Source organism: Fundulus heteroclitus, chromosome 8, assembly GCF_011125445.2.
Source record: "Fundulus heteroclitus isolate FHET01 chromosome 8, MU-UCD_Fhet_4.1, whole genome shotgun sequence".
NCBI lineage: Eukaryota > Metazoa > Chordata > Actinopteri > Cyprinodontiformes > Fundulidae > Fundulus > Fundulus heteroclitus.
In genome coordinates, this window is record NC_046368.1 from 21740312 (window position 1) to 21761042 (window position 20731).

The 20731-nt window shown below is 39.6% G+C and overlaps 1 protein-coding gene across 1 annotated transcript in view; it reads left to right on the forward strand.

The window, feature by feature from the left end:
• Positions 1 to 20731, forward strand: part of col27a1a (collagen, type XXVII, alpha 1a) — a 90156-nt gene that overhangs the window by 65545 nt on the left and 3880 nt on the right. The window contains exons 27-60 of the mRNA XM_012867999.3: positions 2279 to 2332; positions 2953 to 3006; positions 6074 to 6127; positions 6330 to 6374; positions 7989 to 8033; positions 8505 to 8558; positions 10188 to 10241; positions 11745 to 11798; positions 11888 to 11941; positions 12046 to 12099; positions 12205 to 12312; positions 12449 to 12502; positions 12617 to 12724; positions 12828 to 12881; positions 13594 to 13647; positions 13823 to 13879; positions 13987 to 14040; positions 14121 to 14174; positions 14270 to 14323; positions 15092 to 15145; positions 16337 to 16444; positions 16845 to 16952; positions 17057 to 17164; positions 17358 to 17411; positions 18256 to 18318; positions 18400 to 18453; positions 18542 to 18577; positions 18687 to 18704; positions 18832 to 18867; positions 18953 to 18979; positions 19103 to 19153; positions 20045 to 20225; positions 20325 to 20434; positions 20513 to 20731. Coding sequence (XP_012723453.2) covers positions 2279 to 2332; positions 2953 to 3006; positions 6074 to 6127; positions 6330 to 6374; positions 7989 to 8033; positions 8505 to 8558; positions 10188 to 10241; positions 11745 to 11798; positions 11888 to 11941; positions 12046 to 12099; positions 12205 to 12312; positions 12449 to 12502; positions 12617 to 12724; positions 12828 to 12881; positions 13594 to 13647; positions 13823 to 13879; positions 13987 to 14040; positions 14121 to 14174; positions 14270 to 14323; positions 15092 to 15145; positions 16337 to 16444; positions 16845 to 16952; positions 17057 to 17164; positions 17358 to 17411; positions 18256 to 18318; positions 18400 to 18453; positions 18542 to 18577; positions 18687 to 18704; positions 18832 to 18867; positions 18953 to 18979; positions 19103 to 19153; positions 20045 to 20225; positions 20325 to 20434; positions 20513 to 20731 — 2346 coding nt within the window. The remainder of the gene's footprint in view (positions 1 to 2278; positions 2333 to 2952; positions 3007 to 6073; positions 6128 to 6329; positions 6375 to 7988; positions 8034 to 8504; positions 8559 to 10187; positions 10242 to 11744; positions 11799 to 11887; positions 11942 to 12045; positions 12100 to 12204; positions 12313 to 12448; positions 12503 to 12616; positions 12725 to 12827; positions 12882 to 13593; positions 13648 to 13822; positions 13880 to 13986; positions 14041 to 14120; positions 14175 to 14269; positions 14324 to 15091; positions 15146 to 16336; positions 16445 to 16844; positions 16953 to 17056; positions 17165 to 17357; positions 17412 to 18255; positions 18319 to 18399; positions 18454 to 18541; positions 18578 to 18686; positions 18705 to 18831; positions 18868 to 18952; positions 18980 to 19102; positions 19154 to 20044; positions 20226 to 20324; positions 20435 to 20512) is intronic.

Consider the following 20731-nt stretch of genomic DNA (forward strand, 5'->3'; position numbering starts at 1 on the left):
GGGGCTCCTCAGGTTGTTTATCTGTCAATTAAAGTTAACATTATGCATCGCTGGCTCTGTTTTGCCATGATTTAAATGAAATCTTAATTAAAGTTGCAAACACCCAAATTAGTTCTCCCTTCATGCCTAAAGATGCTGGAAAGCACTCAGAGATTAACGTCTGGTGAGGTTATCATGATCCATGCATGAAAGGGTTTCTTTACTTACTTCCTTACTATATTAAAGGTATATACTGAGATGGAGTTCGGTCAATAAGGAGAGTGAAGGCACATCACTGTTCAGGTTATTTGGCTCCTTACTGTTACATCTCGCATTCCCCATATGGCCAAAGAAGTGTAGTTGGAAAGGTGTAAATCTGGCTCAAACAAAGGAGGGGATTATTCCAATGGACCCCTTACAATGATTTACCTCCCTATTGGGATCTTATTATTACGGGAAGTACTAAATCCTCCTGAATCCCAATGGGTCCTCCAAAAAAATGAACAGTTCTGCAGAAACATTGGCTTTAGTCTCTTGTTATCCAGGACCTGATCTTTTTTTTTTTTTATGGCTGTTGGAGCAACCAACGCTTCTTTCCTCCGAGATTATTTATTAGTTCTCAGGGCTTTTCTCTAACTTGGATCTTTGTGATGTGAAAACTTCAAAAATCTTTTTTTTTCCCCATAAACTACCTTGCAAAAGTGTTCACTCCCTCGGACGATTTGAAAATGTTCACGTTACAACCATAAACCTCAATGCATTTTGGGAAAATTGTGCTTGCATTCATTTAGTGTCCAGCCAGTCGGTGCGTCGTAAACCTCATTTTATGCCACTCCTCTGTGCAGAACAGCTCAAACTCAGTACCCTTGGATCGAAAGCATTTGGGAAGAACTATTTTCAAGTATTGCCACCGATTCTCGGTTAAGTTTGAGTCTGAACTTTGGAAATGGGCCATTTTCAGACACAAATATCCTTTAATCTGAACCACTCCATCATAGCTCTGACTTCATGATGTCTGTTGTACTGCTGTGAGGTGAATCTGTGCTCAAGAGGCAGAGGTCCAAGTCTTTTACACGTTCTAACAGATTATCTTCCAGGATTTCTCCTTCTTTTGCTACATCCAAGTTAGATCAGCTAATTCTGGAAACTCGCAACCCCGCAGCATGCCGCTGCCATCACCGTGTCCCACAATGGGGACAGGGTAATCAGGGTTATGTGCTGTTAGTTTTCCACCATATATAGCCTTTTGCATGTTGGCCAAAAAAGAATAATAGCACCCTTCTGGGTTGATTTTTTTCTTTTTTTAAAGTTTTTTTTTTATTCTACACACTTCCGCTATGTTTTAACTTCTATAGCTAGTCATTTTATCCAGATAGATTTATGGCATAGTTGTGAAGTTTTCTTTGACAAAGCTCCAAGTTGGTCAGAAAACAAACGTCCTGCATATATAGCGAATTGCTTCTTTGTTGTTTCGCATCTTTTCTCTTTTTATGGACCATTCGGTGTAAATGACTGTTTGGAGAGGAGAACGATTTAGTCATCACTGCGCTTGGCTGACAGCCAGCTGGGTTTTCCCTGAGGACATTACCGCTCATACACATTCTCGCTTTCAAGGAAGATCTCTGTTGGCTCGCGCCCTCAGCTCCAAAACAGAAACAGACCCTTTGGAAAAGAAGGCATCACTGAAAGTGAGAGAAGCTGCTAACAGAAAGCTCTTACTGTAAGCATCGATGTTTTATTTCTGTGGACTCCTGACGTCAGAGGTGCCTACTACGCTGTAAGGCCAGCAGTCTGAATGGATTTTATTGTTCTCAGATGTTCTGGGGAGTCTGACCAAAACATTCCCCATTATTCTGTTAGGCTTTTACAAATAGCCTGGCCAGTAAATCGAGCCCAATAAAAGAAAAAAAGAAAAAAGAGAGAGAAAGGGAGCCAGAAGTATGTTTTTTTTATATAAAATCAGCTCCTCAAGTTGTCCTCTGGCCTCTCCTTTGTGAATTTCTTCAATTCCTTAATCTCTTTTCTAGTGCTGAGAGTCTTCTTTGCAGAAAGACAGTCGAAATACATCCTTTTAGCAAACACTGCACAGTCTAGTGGATTTAGACTGTACTAAAATCAACACTTCTATAATTATTCCCTAATTGCAGAATTTGTTCTGGAAAAACTTATTTCCAGTGGCTATAAACTGTGTATGTAATGTTAATAAACCATAAAACCTTCTTAATATTATTATTTTTTTTCTTTTTTGTAATTTAAAGTTGCATTTAATGTTGTGTGTGTGTTTGTGTAAACACAATAGGGTCACCCAGGCACACCAGGTGAGACTGGACCTCCTGGACCACCAGGAAGACCAGTAAGTCATCACTCCCCCACCCCCCCACCGCTTTTTTTTTTGTTTCATTTTTCAGTCAAAAATCACTCAATGCTCTTTTTATTACAAAACGTGAGCTTAGACACTGTGGACGATTGAATTCTGTAGGGAAAGTATACTCCCAGTGTGCTGCAGAGGTTTCCTGAGCCTTATGAACTGTGACAGCCCCCCCGCTGAATGTGCATTATCCTCATGCCAGTCAAAAACCCAACACCTATAACCAATTACAAGCTGCTACCGGCCCCCCCTCGTCCCCCTTGGTGTGTCTTTTCCGCGGCCTTGCTTGGTTTAGAGCAGGCCCTGCAGCGGTTCAAAGTGGGGGCCACTGAGCCACCAAAACAAACATAAACACGGAGCTTTGGGGGCAGCAGGACAGGATTCCTGAGCGGGCTCTTTAATTGGTGTGAGTGACAGATCTAGCAACAAACCCTATACTGTGTTCCTGAGGTCAGGCTGCCTGCCTCCCTGGGGTCAATAGCCAGGGGGCCCTCTGGTCTGTCAGTGTAAACCTTTGTTTTATCTTTCCATCCTTTTTTTTTCTCCACCCCCTCTCATTCTCCTTGTATTCAGTTTTTGTTTTTTTTATTTCCTTTGTTCATTAGGGCCCTGCTGGAGCAAGTGGGCCAGCCGGTACCAGAGGACCTAAAGGCTTGCGGGTAAGTTAGAGGGTTCACGGCAACATTAATTGTCCCGGTCCCCAGTCTGGAGAACACATCATCAGTCATTTTGGCCGAAGCAAGTGTGCGTGGATGCTCTGATGTTTGTTTCTAAGAACAATATACTGCAGCGGTTTCTGTGCCGCTAGAAAACATCCAGAACCCAGTTGAAGGCACGTTTTATCACATTGTAGCCTCAGACTTCAAGGCGTTTTAATGGCGTTTATTGGATGGATAAAAAAAAAAAAAAAAGTCGCAAAGTCTCTGGAAAAGGATACACTTTAACAACTAAAACTCCAAATGTGTCACGCTATCATTTTTCTGCTCCCCTAAATCAATGCTTTGTAAAAGTAGACAGACAGATAGACACTGTAAGAATTACATTTCTCCTAAATCTGAAATAAATAAAACAGAACCATTGCATTCACTTTATATCGCCTTTAATATGATAGAATAACTTTGCCTTTTATGTTTTTTTACCAACATTAGGGACTTTCTTGTAAAACAAATAACAAAAAAAAATATCTCGCTTTCCAAACAAATACCAAAGATATCTTTAAGCTTTGGGGACAGTGGCTTTAGATTAGCGACGTGTGTTCTCTATTCTTCTCTGTTTCAGCCTAAACATCTTATTTTATGCTTTCATGATCTAAAAATCTTAGTTCTAAGTTTTGACAACCTTTATGCTCGTTAAACAGGTTAAACTGGTGAGGAGGGGAAAATAGCCCTAAACTTTCTTTCTTTCTTTCTTTCTTTTTTTTTTTTATCAGCAACTTTCATGGGACACTGGCCTTGCTGTGGTTGGCCTGGGCACACTCCCACTTCAGTCTGTTTTGTTTTTTGGTCATAACATCAGCAGGTACCCCTCCCTCAGTTACCTACATTGCCCTTAAAAACACAAAAAGCGCTTCATCAGAGCGAGAAATATAACAACTTAGTTAGTAACAATCTTCTGTTATCAACTGTTTTCTTGCTGAAAACAAACTCAACAGCAACTTAGAAGTGAAGGTGGAAGCTAAAATGATTTAGAGACTGAATAAAGTAAAAAAAATTATAATAATAACAATGTACGCCATGTGTATTTCTTATTTTAAGCTGGATTTAGGGAATGAATATGTCAGAAAAACCACCCACATGCCTCTACTCAGATATAAAATGGGAATGCTGAATAATGTAAAAGTGTGGAGTCTGCAGGACGGCACCAGAACATAAAATGCTGGTTCCGTTTTCTCTCTCTGGAGTCGGACTATGCAATACCTTCGCAGGAGGGGGCTGGAACCTGCTCACATTTTCTTCATGGTTACAACCACGGGCTTTTCTAATGTTGTTTCAGGTTTCTGTGTAAGAACACAAAGCTGTGCATAAATGTGAAGCAAAACAAATAAATAAATCAAGCCTGCAAAAAAAAAAAAAAAAATGCATGACGAAGGTTCAGCTGAAGGTTCAGTCCAGCAGGACAGCAACATGCAGCCAGTGCAACAATGAAATGATTGAGATAAAAGCCTTTTCATGCATCAGGTGAAATGAAGACCTAAATTCTATCAAGAACCAGCGGTTCTGTATCCAAGCTGACTGAAATTCTAGTGTTTTGGCTCAGCAGAACGGGCATAAGTGTTTGTCTCTAGCCGTGCGAAGCTGGTAGAGGCTTTTAGCAAATAACCTGTAGATTTCACTGCAGCAAAAGTTACAGTTGACTCAGGAAGGCTGACAAATACATGTCACATTGCCGCTTTTTATAAAAAAAAAATAAGATCAAATCAATAATACTTATATTACGTCTGCTTTACAATTATACATCCCTTAGTCTTCTGCATAAAATCCCGCTAAAGTACATCGACATTCATGTTAGGAGATGTGCACGAGTGTGCATATTGTTAAGAACTATTTTAAACTCTATTAAATCAGGCTTTTGGATGTCAGACATGAAGAATCGTGAGTATTATAAATCCTGCACTGGATCTAATATCTGTCTCTCAAAATATCTGGAACTAATGATTGCTCAGGACATGTAATGAACAGATCCTCAGTTAATTCGTACCATACAGCAGCGCATATTCCTACCACTCAGCAGTTCTGTGGTTGTTTCTGAGATGCTTTAAATTGAACTTATTGGATTTGTTCTGCCGGTAGTTATTTTTCGGCCCTTTTTGTGAGTCAGAAAGGCGTCTCGAACCTACAGTACTCTAACGTAACTGGACGTAGTTCTTGTCTTTGCTTCTTTTTTTCCGTATTATTTGGCAGGAAGCAGTGGAGGGAAATATTTTCCCTACTCACCGGCTAATCAGCCAATGTAAACTGAACCAGCGGGTAGCAGGTACCCCAGACAGGAATGTTAATGAGCAGTGCCCATCCAGCTCTATGTATAATAGGCTTATAGCACTTCAGCTATTGTTATTCCCTCTGGGCCAAGCTCCCACTGTGCGTGGTCATCAATCAGTCGCATAGCAAGGCCTCCTTCAGGGTGATGCCCTGAGAAAATCAGTGGAGGGGGAAAATAGCTCATATACAACAAATAAAAAGGAGGAGATTGATTAAGACCGTTAACATGTTTTACTGTTAATTGGCGAGCATCACTAGAGTCTCCGCGGAGCAGCATCTTTCAGAGTACAGCTGTGAAATTTGACTGGATGCAGGTGCAAAGCAGATGGAGCGCATTGGTCCGACGTCTGACTCCCGTTTGTTTTTATTGGTCACTGGACTAGAGGGAGCTGAAGCAGTTTAGAGGAATTATATCTGAAATCTGCGTTTGTGTAATCTAAACAGCTAAACGGTGCTGATCTGGTGTTTATTTAGTCCCTGAATGAATCTAGCTTTAGATGAACGCGCGTGTAAGGTCAGCGACTTTCCCTGGGCCGTGGATCTGTTTGCAAATATACTCTCTGCATACAGCCACGACAAAAAAAAAAAAAGACGCTCTTGCTTTTATACTTTTCCAAAGAAGTGCAGTTGACAGACATCGTTACTCTCGCACCAGTGGCTCTAAAACTCGGGGACGTGCGGCGTTTGTTTGTCTGGCAGCGTTACAGTGACCTCTGTTGGTGAAGTGACACATTCCTTGTTTTCTCAGGGAGCAAGGGGGCCTGATGGTCCGACAGGAGAGACGGGGTCAGAGGGCAAGAAGGTAAGGCTGCTGCCATTTACTCGATCAAATTTCATTGACGTATCGAATACCTGATATCGTTCATATTCCATTTCATAGACATTATATAAAACTCTGAAAGGAAACAGGAAGCAAACTGCACATGTGTTCCCGTTTATTTAAGGAACTGTAAAAAATACAGTCAACCTACCACTGAATACCTGATTCTTTTTCTTCACTAAAGGGACCTGATGGTCCTCCAGGAAAAATAGGCTTCCCAGGATCACAGGTAAAGCTCCAGAACGTCGTTTCCACTTTTGCTTTCCTTTGTTGCATGTAGTTTTTTGGCACCTCTGTATTGAGCTCCTGCATCATGCCAGCAGTGTCAGGGCTAAAGGAAAAAGGATAACGATTTTATTATATTATATATATAAGATTATGACCAGATTTAAATCTGTGACCAGAGATCATTACTCTTTTTATTTTATTTCATGCTCATGAAGAGAATTTAAGAACACTTAAGAGTGCCTTTCAATAGTACTAATAACCTTGAAATCTTCTTCATTTTGTCAGATTACAGCGACAGACATCTGTGTTTGTTGATTTTTTTTTATTAATATTAACAAACGCAACATCATGCATAATTGTGAGGTGGAATCAAAAGTATATGGTTTACATATTTTCTCTTCAAATATAAATCCAACAAGTGTGTCGTGCACCCGTTTTACTCGTGTACCTTTAAATAAAATCCAGACCTCTGTGAAATTTATTCTTAGTCTACCAAGCTGTTCTGTAAAGGCCTCAGAGGTTTGTTAGAGAACGTTAGTGAGTAAACAGCATCATGAGGACCAAGGAGCAAAGTGGACAGGTTAGGGAGAAAGTTGTGGGGGAGGGTTTACATTCAATTCATCAACCAAAATTGGGAAAAAAGTAAGTTGCATCTGCGAACATACCAAGTCATGACAGTCCCGCTAAATTGATTGATGGAAAAAAAGAGGAGTTTGCAATAAAGAAGCTAAAAAAGCCAGTAGTAACCCTGAACACTCAAAAGTTAACTGTGCAGAAATATGGCCTTTAGTGACAAGAGGCAAGAGGAAAACCCCTTTTTGAAAGAAAGGCCCGACGAGCCCAGTTAAAGTTTTGCCACCCAGCAAACATGTAGAAAAAGTTGATCTTAGTTTAGATCTTAATTGAACTCTCAAACGTTGTGTGTGGTGGAAAACTAACTCTACACATCACCCTGTAAAGATCTTCCTCACAGAAACATAGCATGGCGGCATCATGATGGGGTGGGTCAAGATCAGAGTTGCCTTTATTCACTTGATTTCCATTGTTGAAATACAACCTTGCTGAGATACAGACTTACTGCTGTAATTGCGATTAATTACATTTTTAATCAGGGAGGTCTGAATAGTAAAAAAAAAATAATAATAATAAAAACATGAATCCTTTTCCTCTCACCTCACAGTTACGTAGCATTTTGCTTTCCTCTTTTGGATAACTGAAACACATTGACCAAAAAAATGGTAAAATGTTTAATGGGCATCAATACGTTCTGCAAAGCACTGCTTCTCTGTAAATCTAACAGCAGGAGTCAAGAAAATAACTTAAAGGACTCAAGAAGATATAGACAAGACACTGAATTGGATAAGTGATTTGCAAAGGTAGAAAATAAGACATAAAATTACATCACAATTTTATCACTTATTTTGTTTTGGTTTTAAGTTGAAGTAAACATGCCATGTATGTTATCTAGTCTCATATCAGTGGCTCTTCTGTCTTCTGTGCTTACTCTTGAATACGTTTAGTAACATAGAGTAAATCCTTTTTAAGAACAAGCTTGATTTTAACCAGCTCTAGTTTCCCACAAATGACTTTTGTTAATTCTGTCTTGCCATCCCAGGGAAAGATCGGAGAGACGGGAGAAGCTGGACCTAAAGGTTTCCCTGTAAGTGCTGTGGTTTTTATTCGAGGAATTAACAGACATAGATGACTAAAAACAAACCAGCTGTTCAATAAATGAAACATTTAAACACAATGTGGATTTTGTAATTGTTTTATGGCTCGATGCATGTTAAATTGTAATAAACGATGGATGCAAGACTGAAGTGGTTTGGACGTATGCAGAAGAGGATGGGTGGATGTGTAAGGATAGATGGATGTAGTGAAGGAGGATTTGTAGAGGGTTGCTGTAGCTGAGAAGGGCCCCATGAATTTGATGAGATGGAGGGAGATAGTCTGCTATGAAAACAAAAAGAAGAAGAAACTTACCAAAAAGAGATTGATATAAAAAAAAATCCTGTTTAAAAAGTAAACAAGGACTACAAGAACGTTGTATGAACAACCCATGCCACTTGACTTGGTGTTGTGTTAATAGTAGGTGATGTCTTCCAAAACTCACAGCTTGTTTTGTTTTCAGGGCATCCAAGGGCCTTCTGGACCTCCGGGGGACAAGGGAATTGCTGGCGACCCGGTAAATACTTTTGTTTTTCTTTTTACCTCCTGAATGACATAATGGATATTCATCTCCTTACATTTTTTTGTTTCTGCTTTGTCTGCTTAGGCCAACTCTTTGCGGTATTATCAGTGTCAATGTGTGTTCATCAAACCTTTATTGAATTCACCCTGGGCAAGAAATACCTCAATCCTCTATCAGTGTGAAGTAAATCAGAACTGATGAAGCCCATAAATGTGTAATAAAACATTTTAATACTCATGTGTTTCAATTTAACCTCCCCAGCGGAGCTGTCACAAAGTTGTGTGATTCTTCCTTTTTTTTGATGTAGATGCAGCGTAAACTGCAGGTAACATAGGAGGTTGAGCTTTAAAAACGAAACATTTGTCGATGTTCAAAAGTTCTTTGAAAATAAAGGTTATATTTATGGTAAGCAATGACCGCAGCCATTGTTGCCGTCAAGGGGCAGAATGCTAGAAAGAATGCTAACTTTAAAGATTCCCTCTCAGGTGGACATTGTTCTGTTTATCGGGTTTGCATTTGAGCTTTAAACAGATAAGTTTCCTTCTTATAGGAAATGAGGCCCTAAAACAATTATTTTAAAAATAGCAAAGGAGTATTAGTTTTGTATAAAAAAAAAAAAAGTTTTTATTTACATTTGTTAAAAATGTCATGTCAAAAAATCTTGAAAAAAGCAAAGCAAACTTTATTTCCAATTCTTTTTATAATTGCTGACCAGCCCTGATATTTTGAAGGGCAAAAATATCTGAGGTGAGGAGCTATTCCTTCCTTCCTTCCTTCCTTCCTTCTTACCTACATTTTTGTTCGTCGCAGGGTTCCTTGGCAAAACTGGCCACAGGAGGAAGCATACAAGCTACTTTTCCTACATCCTTCCTTACTGACTGCACTATTCAGACAGCACTTATCATGGCGACTGCTGACACACTTTCTCTTTAAGGGTATTCAGATTGAGCCTTACTTCCTCCCCACCTATCAACATTTTTGTTAACTTTCTCCAATTTCCTTCCTTCCTTCCTTCCTTCCTTCCCACCTACATTTTTGTTCCTTAACTTTCTCCAATTTCCTTCTTTCCTTTTATCCTTCCTTCCTCTGTTCACTCATTTGTTATTCACTCTTCTGTTTTGCCCCTTTTTCTATCATCTTTCTCTGATTTATTGCGGACTAGCTCTTCCATTCCACATCTATTCTTCAGAGTCGATTGCTCCTTGTCTGCTTGTCTGATTTCAATGTCAGACAAAACATTGCTGACGTATATTGCTGACATCTCCTGTTTCCCGTGATATTTCACTCTCAAATATGAATGAATGACAGTGTTGGCAGATTGAGTCAGTTTTTGATTTTTTTTTTTTTAAGGCAGCTGTGTAGTGTTCATTTCTCCTGTAGTCATCGATGGAAAACCGGCATTCAGATACATGAACAACTCACATTGACATAGTGTTGTTTGGTGGGTCAATGACATGACATTAGGATCAAATAACTTGTTCATAATGCCGACTAGTTCCTCAAACAGGCTTAATCCCTACATTTTCTGGTTGTTTCTCTTTTGTTTATGTTTATGTACATTTAGAACTGGATCTGATTTATTACATGTAATTACCATTCAAGCTACTATGCTGTCTTCTGCAGGGACCACCAGGACCACCTGGGACTGTGGGACTGTTAGGAGAAATTGGTCCGAAGGTAAGAAAACAATACAACTCCTTGCAAAACTGTTCATACCTCTTAAAGTTTTTCCTATTTTTTTTTTTTCAAATTATATCCACAATGTGTTGCATTGAGAGCTAATGTAGCAGAACAACACATATTGTATAACTGTGCACATAGTTTCCAGATGCTTTTCTAAAAAAAAAACATCTGAAGAGCATGGTATTCATTTCTGTTCTGTTCCTCTGCCTCAGTAGATTGTAGAACCATGTTATGCCTCAGTTAAACATTTAAAAATGGAAATTTTTACCCCTCTCCACTTTGCAAAACAGCAGTTGGTTTGTGGGACAAAAACAGAAATGTTGGTTTCCTCTGACCAGAGTATCTTCATTCACCATTAACTGTGAGCCCTACGTGGTTTGAGACAATCTGCACATGGGATCTTGTGTAGCTTTCTTTCAACACTTGCTTCCTTAGACCCACTTTTCCATTAAGGCGAGATCTGTTGAGGGCACGATTAATGGCTATCTTGTCAACAGTTTCTCCCATCTGATCTGTGGATCTTTGGGGAGAGTTAACATGGGTATCTAGTATGTTTTTTTCTGATCTATATCCTGCCTCCCCTTCCTGTCAGTTCCAGTGTCTTGCTAAGCTTGCAGGTGTTCCATACGTTTAACCTTCTCAGATGATGGATTGAACAGTTGATGGGCCGGACGAGGCTTTGCATATTGTTTAAACATTAACAGGAACTCTGCTTTAAACTTGTCTGAGAGTTGTCTCTGAGCTTTTAGCTGCATTTATTTAGGGTTTGTCGGAGGAAGGGAAGCTGAATATAACACAATTATCAGATTTTTGTCTAGAAAAAAATCAGGAAAATATATGTTTTTGTTGTTGTTGTTGTCTCCACAATTGTGCAATCTGTTGTGTTGGTCTATGACATATAATCCTGATAAAACACAATAACACTTGTGCTTGTAGAGATGACAAAATCTGAAAATGTTTAAGGCATATCATTCCAAAAAAGGTAAAAAACAAAACAACTGGACTTTTTTTCCAAAGTTTGAAGACGTTTCGCTTCCCATCCAGAAAGCTTTCTCAACTCAAAATGTCTGGAGTAGTGTGGAGTTGCATGTTTTATAGTACTGCCCAACAAAGGCCTTGTAATGGCTTAGATTTAGAGGCATATAAATGCTTTTTCTAGGTGTTGTGCAGGTACACACATTTACTTGTGATTGCATTCAACTCTGCATATTCCTCATGTCCTGGTGTTCCTCCGCGTTGACAAAAACTCAGTTGTGAAGAAGAAATGCCACACAATGTTTAAAACATGAGTCTTAGCTTCTTCCAATGGACCAATAGCACTCTTATAGCAGCAATCTGCTCTGGTAAACTTGTCAACTTCCATCGACGTGCCTCCTTTTTCTCTTATACCATCATGATGGTAAACAACGGGGGCACTGGCACGTTGTTTTCTTGCAATGGAACTAGTTTGTCGTTTTTAAAATAGATTTAAATTTTTCTGTGGACTATTTTCCTTAGGGCCCTGACGGAAAAGAGGGTGAACCGGGACTTCCGGGCGAACCTGGGGAGAAGGTGAGCAAACAAAGCCGTTGCCGATTTGCCCGAATGCCTCGTTTAGGTTCTTTTTATTAACAATGCCATTCTGTGCCTTTGTGTGACAGGGGGCTGTTGGACCACCGGGAAACATCGGAGAGCAAGGACTGATAGGGCAGAGGGTGAGTTTGTCTGAACGGAGCTCTGGAACATCTTGGCTTACTAATAATGTGGAAAATGTGTTCACTTTGTTGTGTGTTCAATGTGTTTGTGTTTTTGTGTGCAGGGAGAGTCAGGCCTAGAGGGAGAGGCTGGTCCAGCGGGTCCTGATGGAGTAAAGGTGGGCAGCTTTACACACCACAGTTATCGCTGCATATTTCTGTTATTGAGATAGTAAATTTAAAAAAAACGGTATTCAAAGAGCTACTTGTATTTATGCGACCAGGGAGAAAAAGGTGACATGGGTCAGGAGGGTGACAATGGCGAAAAAGGTGAAACTGGACTAAAGGGAAAGGAAGGTCCACCTGGTAGTCCTGGACTCACAGGCGTCAGGGTGAGTCGCTCGTCTTTCTGCTTGAAATCCATGCACACGTCATGCATGTTTTTACAAACTTACAATCACAGATTTTACCATAAAACATCCATTTGTGTTTTGTGAATACATTTTTTTTATATTGTTTTGGTTTAAGGGTTCGGAAGGAAAGCCTGGTGTAATTGGTGAACGAGGCAAACCAGGGCTAAAGGTACTTAACAGCAAATTATCAATCCCTCGGCAAGCACAGATGTTCACAAAAGACGGACACAGAACATCTGCTTCATAAGCTTGCTGGTAATTCTCCTACTTTATGCATGTCCAGGGTGCTAAGGGTCACCTGGGTCACCTTGGAGAAACTGGAAAGGTTGGGGAGACTGGTCCGCCGGGGTTTGTTGGGCCCAAGGGTTCCAGAGGGACTCTAGGACATGTGGTAAAGTAGAACATTAATTAAAGCAGCCATTATTTAAACTGAGATAACTTGAGATAATATGTAACGGATGGGGGGGAATTAACAGCACATGTGTTGCCCTTAGGGAGCTCCGGGCCGAATGGGGCAACAAGGCGAAACTGGTCTTCCAGGTTATGAGGTAAGATAAATTGTTGGCATTTGCAGCACAACAAAAATATATATTCATAGCACTGGAACCTTTTTACAGTTTGACACATTACAACAATAAGCCATAATGTATTCTAGTAGCATTTTATGTGACAGACCAACAAAAACTTGCAAATGCAGACCCGTCACCAATGGGGCCTCCCATTCAGGTATCTGCCAAAGACAGACTACAGCACCCTTTGCCACGGTAGTATGCCCAAAATGGAAATTTGAAATTGGTTTAACAAAAACGCAAGAAAGAATGGAAGGACAGACTATTAAAGAGGGTTCATTCATCTGGGAAACGCAGCCTGCATTTCCTAGATGAATGATCAAAATGTACCTTTTGGTAAAAATCAAGACAATAACATGGTAGTGCCAGCATCATGCTGTAGGAAGGCTTTGCTTTAGAAGCTGGTCAGGGTTGATAAAAGGATGGATGGATGGATAAATACTAAGGAAGAACCCTGGTTATAGACTTCAAGACGCACATAGCCTCAAAATAATGGTTTGGATCAAAACATATGGGTGTTTTAGTTCAGTCCGTTAAAATTCTGCTGATGCATTTACAGTGAAGGTGGTTCCACGAAGGATTAATTCAGTGGGTGGCTGAAGACCAATGTACCTTTCTTTGCCTGGAGATCTTGGCTCATTTTGTAAGGGACTGTCGCATTTCATTGCTTTTTGTCGTCCCTTTGTCACAGGGCCATCTGGGACCACAGGGCCCCTTAGGGTCTCCAGGACCAAAAGGTGAAAAGGTACACCTCATTCACTTTATGTACAACGTGGATCTCTTTCTTTTTTCTGAGTGATACGCATTGAATTCCTCTGCCTGATCTCAGCATTAACCGGACATAACCCAGTGTGGATGTCCAGGGCTCTGAGGCGTACCAGTTAGTGGGATTTTATAATCTTAAAATTCTCTCTGTTCAGGGTGAGCAGGGCGATGATGGAAAGCAAGAAGGTCCTCCTGGTCCTCAAGGTCTCATGGTAAGTCCTATTTGACTTCTGCGTCTCTCTTTCTGTTGGGTTAGTCCTCTGCAAAATTAAAGAAAATGAGAAAATCTGCAGTTTATTTCTATATTCTGTGTTATCAGGGACCTCCAGGTGACAGAGGAGAGAGGGGTGAATCAGGAGATCCAGGGTACAAAGTAAGCACGATAGATAATTTCTAAACACTTTATTCGGGTGTTCTGACGAAGAGTCTTAACGTTCTGTTGTTGTGTTTAAGGGTCAAATCGGTTTAGATGGTGAACGAGGCAGACCTGGAGCTCCTGGGCAGCCGGTGAGTGGCCAAACATTTGATTTTCATGCAAAGACTAAATATAAATAAAACTTCTTTGTGTGATTTCATTTACGAATAACAAATGTCCATTTCAGGGCCACCCTGGACCACGTGGACAAAAAGGACCTAAAGGGGCCAAAGGAGATCAAGTAAGGATGTAAAATAAAAATGTTAGAGATGTTAGATATCTGTAAGCATCTTTACATAATTAAAGGATTTTATTTTAAAGTAGTTACATTAGTTTTTTGCTTGTTTATTTTTTGCTAATACTTCTAGTTGGTGGATGTGAGTCTTATTTATGCGATTTTACAAAGCGCAGCGTGGAAAGAAAAGTTGTTCTGTGTGTATTTTGGGGTGGTGGTGGACCTCAGAAAAAGTTGTTAGGCTTCTCGTTAGCTCCCCAGATCACACAATATCATTTAGGAAACAGTACTGAGATAATCTGTTCCATGGGGATGAGCTGAAAGTTTTTAGATCTGTATCAGGGCTGAGATAGAAAAAGTAATAAAAAGAGAAAAAAAACAACTTTGAGAAATTCAACAAAGACATGCACACTTATAATGAACCTATTAAGTTAATTAAGTTTACTTCTCTGTACTAGTTTTGAAAAGCATGACACTTTGGCACTGTTAACGTACCCCACTATCGATTTATTAAAAATACAAGCTGACCTTGTTTAGAACAAAGCTCTAATTTACCGGAATATCGCCAACGTTTAACTATCAGTGCGACATTGCAATAAAGTCAACCGATCTTTGATTTCTACAAAAGTGGAAACCAGATGGAATTTAGCAAAATATTGGAAAGAGGAGGTAAAATGGTCATTCATTCATTCATATTAAATCTGTGTTTCAGAAAAACAATTTATATTTATTTCCGTATTTCCGCTTTCAAATGTTCTTGTTTTCCCCTTTCAGGGCCAAAAAGGCAAGAAAGGACAGTCTGGACAAAAAGGAGCCAGAGGAACTGAGGTAAGCCGTTGACTTCCTGTGAGTTGGGGTGTCCAATTATTCTGCGGCTCATGACTTCGGTTCAGAATGACACAAATTTGGCCTGGCGACACAGGCGGTTGATGCAGAAAACAAAAGTTATCTTCCTAAAATAAAATAAATGCCAGAAACAAAAAAAAAATCTACTTTTAACACTGACAGTATTTGATTTTATTTCATTTTGTAGTAAGTAGGACCACAGACTTTTACTGTTAAGTTCACAATGGTGGAGCTATTGATAAAGACTTGGCAGAATACAGCAAGCGATGGTGACTCGGATCCGTTGTTGTTGCTGAGGCTAGACAAAACAAATTTTCCAGAGAGGGAGAATATTTTTAAAAATCATTCCAAAAATGGTTGAATATTGCAAACATTTCATTTATTAAGGTAAATGTGCCAGATCCTTTTATGGCTTTGGATCTACAATAGTTTACCGATCCTTATTCTACTAAGAAGGACCCCATTTCAATGTAATATAGTGTGTTAAGTTTATTGCGTTGGTGAAATATTTTACCAACGCAATTCATTTTTGTGTTTTAATTAGAAAAATACATATTCTGCTTTTTTTGTGACCCTAATGCAATTCAAATTTGACCATTTTTGGGCAAAAGTGTTGGAAATGGACGGCTACATCCACCTTTTGGTACATACAGTACACCGTGATTATAAAATCTTTGACCAGATGGGAAACATCCTTCTTTTATTTTCACACAAGCAACATATACAATATCTTGCAGAAGCATTGTTACCTCTTGAACTCTTTGTCATTTTTTTGTATTTTATTTTGATTGTATATGATACTCAGAAGTCAAATAGTGCATGTTTGTGGAAGCAAAGTTATAAATTTTAAAACATATTTTACAAATGAAAAAATCAGAGAAGGATGACGTGCATTTGTCTTCACACGCCTCATTTAGTCTGATACCCTTAAATAAAAAACATTATGACCAGTTGGCTTCAAACTATGTCACTATTGGACCTCATTAGTAAACAGAGTCTACCTGTCAGAAGATTAGTCTCTGTGTAATTACCACCAAACTGACTGGAGATCATAACCCAGAGGAGCAACATGACAAAAAAAAGACAGATGTTTAAACACTTTTTAATAAGTAAAGCTGATTCTGATTGAAGGAACCATGCTCAGTCGGGTTGTAACCCCTTCATTCTCCACAGGGTGGGGGTGGTCCTCCTGGTCCCAGAGGTGTGGTGGGTCCAGAGGGGCGTGAGGGTGTCCCCGGACAGGATGGACTCCCAGGAAAAGATGGAAGTAAAGGCATGCCGGTGAGATTTCTCTACAAGCCTTTTCATAAAGCTATATGTTCGCACACCTCTTGACAGTCTGCGCTGGTTTCATTTACTTATCGATGACTAGTACTGAAACATTTAGTACAAGCAGTTTGCTGAATTTAGGAAGTTGAAGGATTTAAATATTCTGGGAGCAAAGGGACTGTTTGTTCAGCAGAAAAGTCTTGGTGCAACCTTAAAAATCTCTACGAAGTTTAACTACTTTCTGAGAATTTGAGGTTTTATGGTTTTGTTCTTGTCACACTCTCCCTTTATAATGCATTGCCGTCTAGAAAACATACTTAACATTTCGTTCTGGTTTGATGTGATTACCACACCGTTTGATATTTAAATTGCCGCGGCTTTAAATATCTTTAACTCCTCTGTTTGTGAATAGGGAGACCACGGTGATGATGGGGCGGTCGGGCTTCCTGGTAAACCTGGTGGACGAGGTAAAACTGGAGTTCCAGGACTCCCAGGAGATCAGGGAGGCATAGGACCAAAGGTACGACAAAAAGGAAACAATGAATGGAAACGATTACAGCTGTCTGTCTGATTGTCCTCGTATTGGCATATGTTGATGATGTAACTACATATTTGTCTACTCAGGGTGAGCAAGGTCTTCGAGGTCAGACTGGACCATCAGGAAAAAGAGGTTTCAAAGGTGGAATGGGACTAGCGGGACCACAGGGTGACAGAGGACCTAAAGGACAGCCTGTACGTGTTCACCAGATCTTTACAGTTTAAACACAAAACAAATTTCACCACAGTAACATGCGGTGACAGTAAAAAGATTCTTGATTCTTGAGCATTAAGACAGCTGGCAGATTTAGATTATCTCGATTAATGAATCGGTTGAATTTCTTTTAGAGGCCGTGTGTTTCTTAATCTGGGTGACTTTTTTTGTTAGGGTGATACAGGAGAGCAAGGTTTTCCAGGGATTCTTGGAGTTTTTGGACCACAGGTGAGCTCTCTACTGCTTTTTCACAAGACACAACAAAACGAAATGCAAATTGTATTATCAAAATGGGTGGAGAACTCAGGGCTGTTTAAACACGGCCTTTGTGCAACATTAAATTATATATATATATATATATATATATATATATATATATATATATATATATATATATATATATAAATGTCATACATCCATCCGTTTATTTGTGCATCTGCCCTACCTACCATTCAACCATCCATCCATTTGTCCACATGTCCATCATTCATCCATGTTAGCTTTTAGTTTCTATTTTCCCATGTTCTATATTTTGTTTCTACATCTACATTTTGTTGTTTTATTTTCCTATATTTTAATCATGTAAAGCACTTTGCATTGTCTCTGTACTGAACTGTGCTATACAAATAAATTTGCCTTGCCTTGCCTTGCCTTGCCTTGCCTTGCCTTGCCTTGCCTTGCCTTGCCTTGCCTTGCCTTGCCTTACAGTATGTTGTTTGAGGTTAACATGAGGCTAAATAGATTAGAAATTTGTGCCAGGGTAGTTATAGAATTTTACATATGAAAAATTTTCAGTTTCTGTATTGATGCTACATCATTTTATCACACATTTTAAATACAGAAAGACACCAGCGTTTGCTTATACATGACTTTTTATAGAGACAGCTTTCTCAGTTATACCCTACAGGTTAAGATTATTACATGAGGTGACTTTACATATACCAGAATTTTTATTCTCATAGCAATATTTCAGATTTTAACGAAACCATAAAGATTTATCAGTAGTACAAGACATTTTGCTGCATAAAAACTTAAGCGCTGTCAGTTTAAAGAGACGTGTTTCCATTTTCAGGGGCCTCCAGGAGACTTTGGGCCAAAGGGCATACGGGGACCTAAGGGGCCGCAGGGTTCAATGGTACATGTCTTAATAATCTGGAGAGTTTTCTAATACTTTACAGTCTATTTAATTTAATCTCCTTGCGTTTCTTTTGTTCAGGGCCACAGAGGAGTGGCCGGCCCTGTTGGAATTATTGGTCCCAGTGGAAGTGCAGTATGTATTATACCTCAGATTTGTTTTACATGTTCGCTTCTCTCATGTGGCCGACAATACCGATTAATCTGTGAATGTCTTCTAACAGGGTCCTAGGGGACAAAAAGGCAATCGTGGAGAGGATGTAAGTCTTTTAAAACTTGTTTCCTGTCTATTTTAAATAGTTCGTTACATTATGTGATGTATGAAAATGAAACTGTGGCTGAATATATGTCTTTATTGTGTCAAAACAGGGATTTCAAGGTCCTAGGGTATGTTTTTATGTCATTTTTTTCTGTTGACTGTTAAGAAAATGTGGCTTTTAGAATTAACACTTTCCAGAAATCATATACTTTAGACAGCATGGACTGGATATTCTTTTTTTTTTTTCTTTATTAGGGATCCCCTGGACCTCGTGGACGCCCCGGACCTCCAGTAGGTTTCCACTTCTACAAATATTACTAGATTAATTTCTTCCACTCAAAACTCATCATCTAAGTAACTTTTCCCCTCTCTTTAGGGCCCCCCATCAGTCCCTTCTTCATTTGTAAGTCATGAAAATGTTTACTGATTTGTTTAGACGCAGAACTTACAAAGTGATAAAACATGATTTCCAAAAGGTGACACTGAAACTGATGAAATGGATAAATGTAAGATTTCCACTTTGCAGAGAGAAGATGGCCATTTGTTTGTTGATTCGCCCACTCCTGGGAAAACTGAGGTTAGTAAAGTTTCATATTCCTCTGTCACATTGTGCACAAATTACATTTCAGTGGCAAATTTCCAATCCAGTTCCTCTAGAACATTGACCTGTTGATTCTGAATTAAGCAAATTGACATTTTTCTTTAAGCTCTACAACATAGGTAGAGGAAAAAAACATTTTTTGCAGTCTTGGCGCTGTAGCTGATTTTTAACTATTGTACCTTGTTTGACTTTTAATACATCCATCCATCCATTTTCTGACCCGCTTAATACCTCATGGTGTCGCGGGGACTTTTAATACAACAATACTTTATTGATCAAATCGCTAAATCTACTGTACATTACAATAAAATACATGTACATTCAATGCATTAAGTGCATAATGAACGTGCCAAAATGACACATTAAGAACAATGAACAACTTCAACATAACTGTTATTATTTGATCTTTAGATGTACTTTAGATGTAAAAGAGTCACTGTACAACAGCATTCCGTAATTTGAAACTGTGACAAAATTATTATGAACTTGGCAACTTAAGTTATCTTTAGCATCTTATAATGGTTAGCATGGCTAGCATTAGAAAAAGAGTTTCTTTGCAAGTTCAAGAAAACAGAACCTTGATTTGAGGTCCGGCATGCTCCGTGAAAAAGCTCAAACGGGTAAAACAGAACAACTTTGCTTTGCTCCAATCAGCCTTCCTGTTATTTGCCAAAAGGCTTTCTCTCTCTTGCTCATTTCAGAGCCTTGGCATCATGCATTTACAGAATTAAGAAAAGACGTGTTTTCTGTGTTAGCGACAGACCAGACACCAGTCAGGGCCCATTCCCATTATCCTGATCACCAGATTCCAATCACCAGCTGATTTCTTAGTGCATCCCAAACTGAAACCTCCTCTTACTCTTTTAGTCGTTCCACCAGAATAAACCAGCGATGGACCTGCCGATGCTCGACCAGGGCGCAGAGATCTTCAAGACCCTCCACTACCTCAGTAATTTGATCCAGAGCCTGAAGAACCCATTGGGCACGAGGGACAACCCTGCCCGCATCTGCAGGGACCTCCACAGTTGTGAACAGAAGTTAAACGACGGTGAGCGGGGGATACTTGTTTTGCTAAACAGACTGATAGAATAACTTCTTAGATAATCATGAAACCAAATTTGGTTTTTTTTTTTGTTTTTTTCCTCAGGCACTTATTGGATTGACCCCAATCTCGGTTGCTCGTCTGATACAATAGAAGTCTCCTGCAACTTTACTGGTGGTGGACAAACTTGCCTTAAACCAATAACAGTATCCAAGGTATACGAGATGAAATTGCGTGTTTAATGATATTTAAGCACATTAGCGCCATTGCATTGATCCCCTTATCTTCTTCAGCCAACAATCGAGGTCGGCCGAGTTCAAATGAACTTTCTTCACCTCCTGAGCTCAGAGGCGATTCAGCACATCACCATCCACTGTCTAAACGTCTCAGTTTGGAGGTCAGCCGAGAATCAGCCTCCTGACCGCCGGTCTGTGAGATTCAAGGCCTGGACAGGGGAGGTGTTTGATGTTGGGGGGGAGCTCGAGCCAGATGTTTTGGAGGACTCCTGCTGG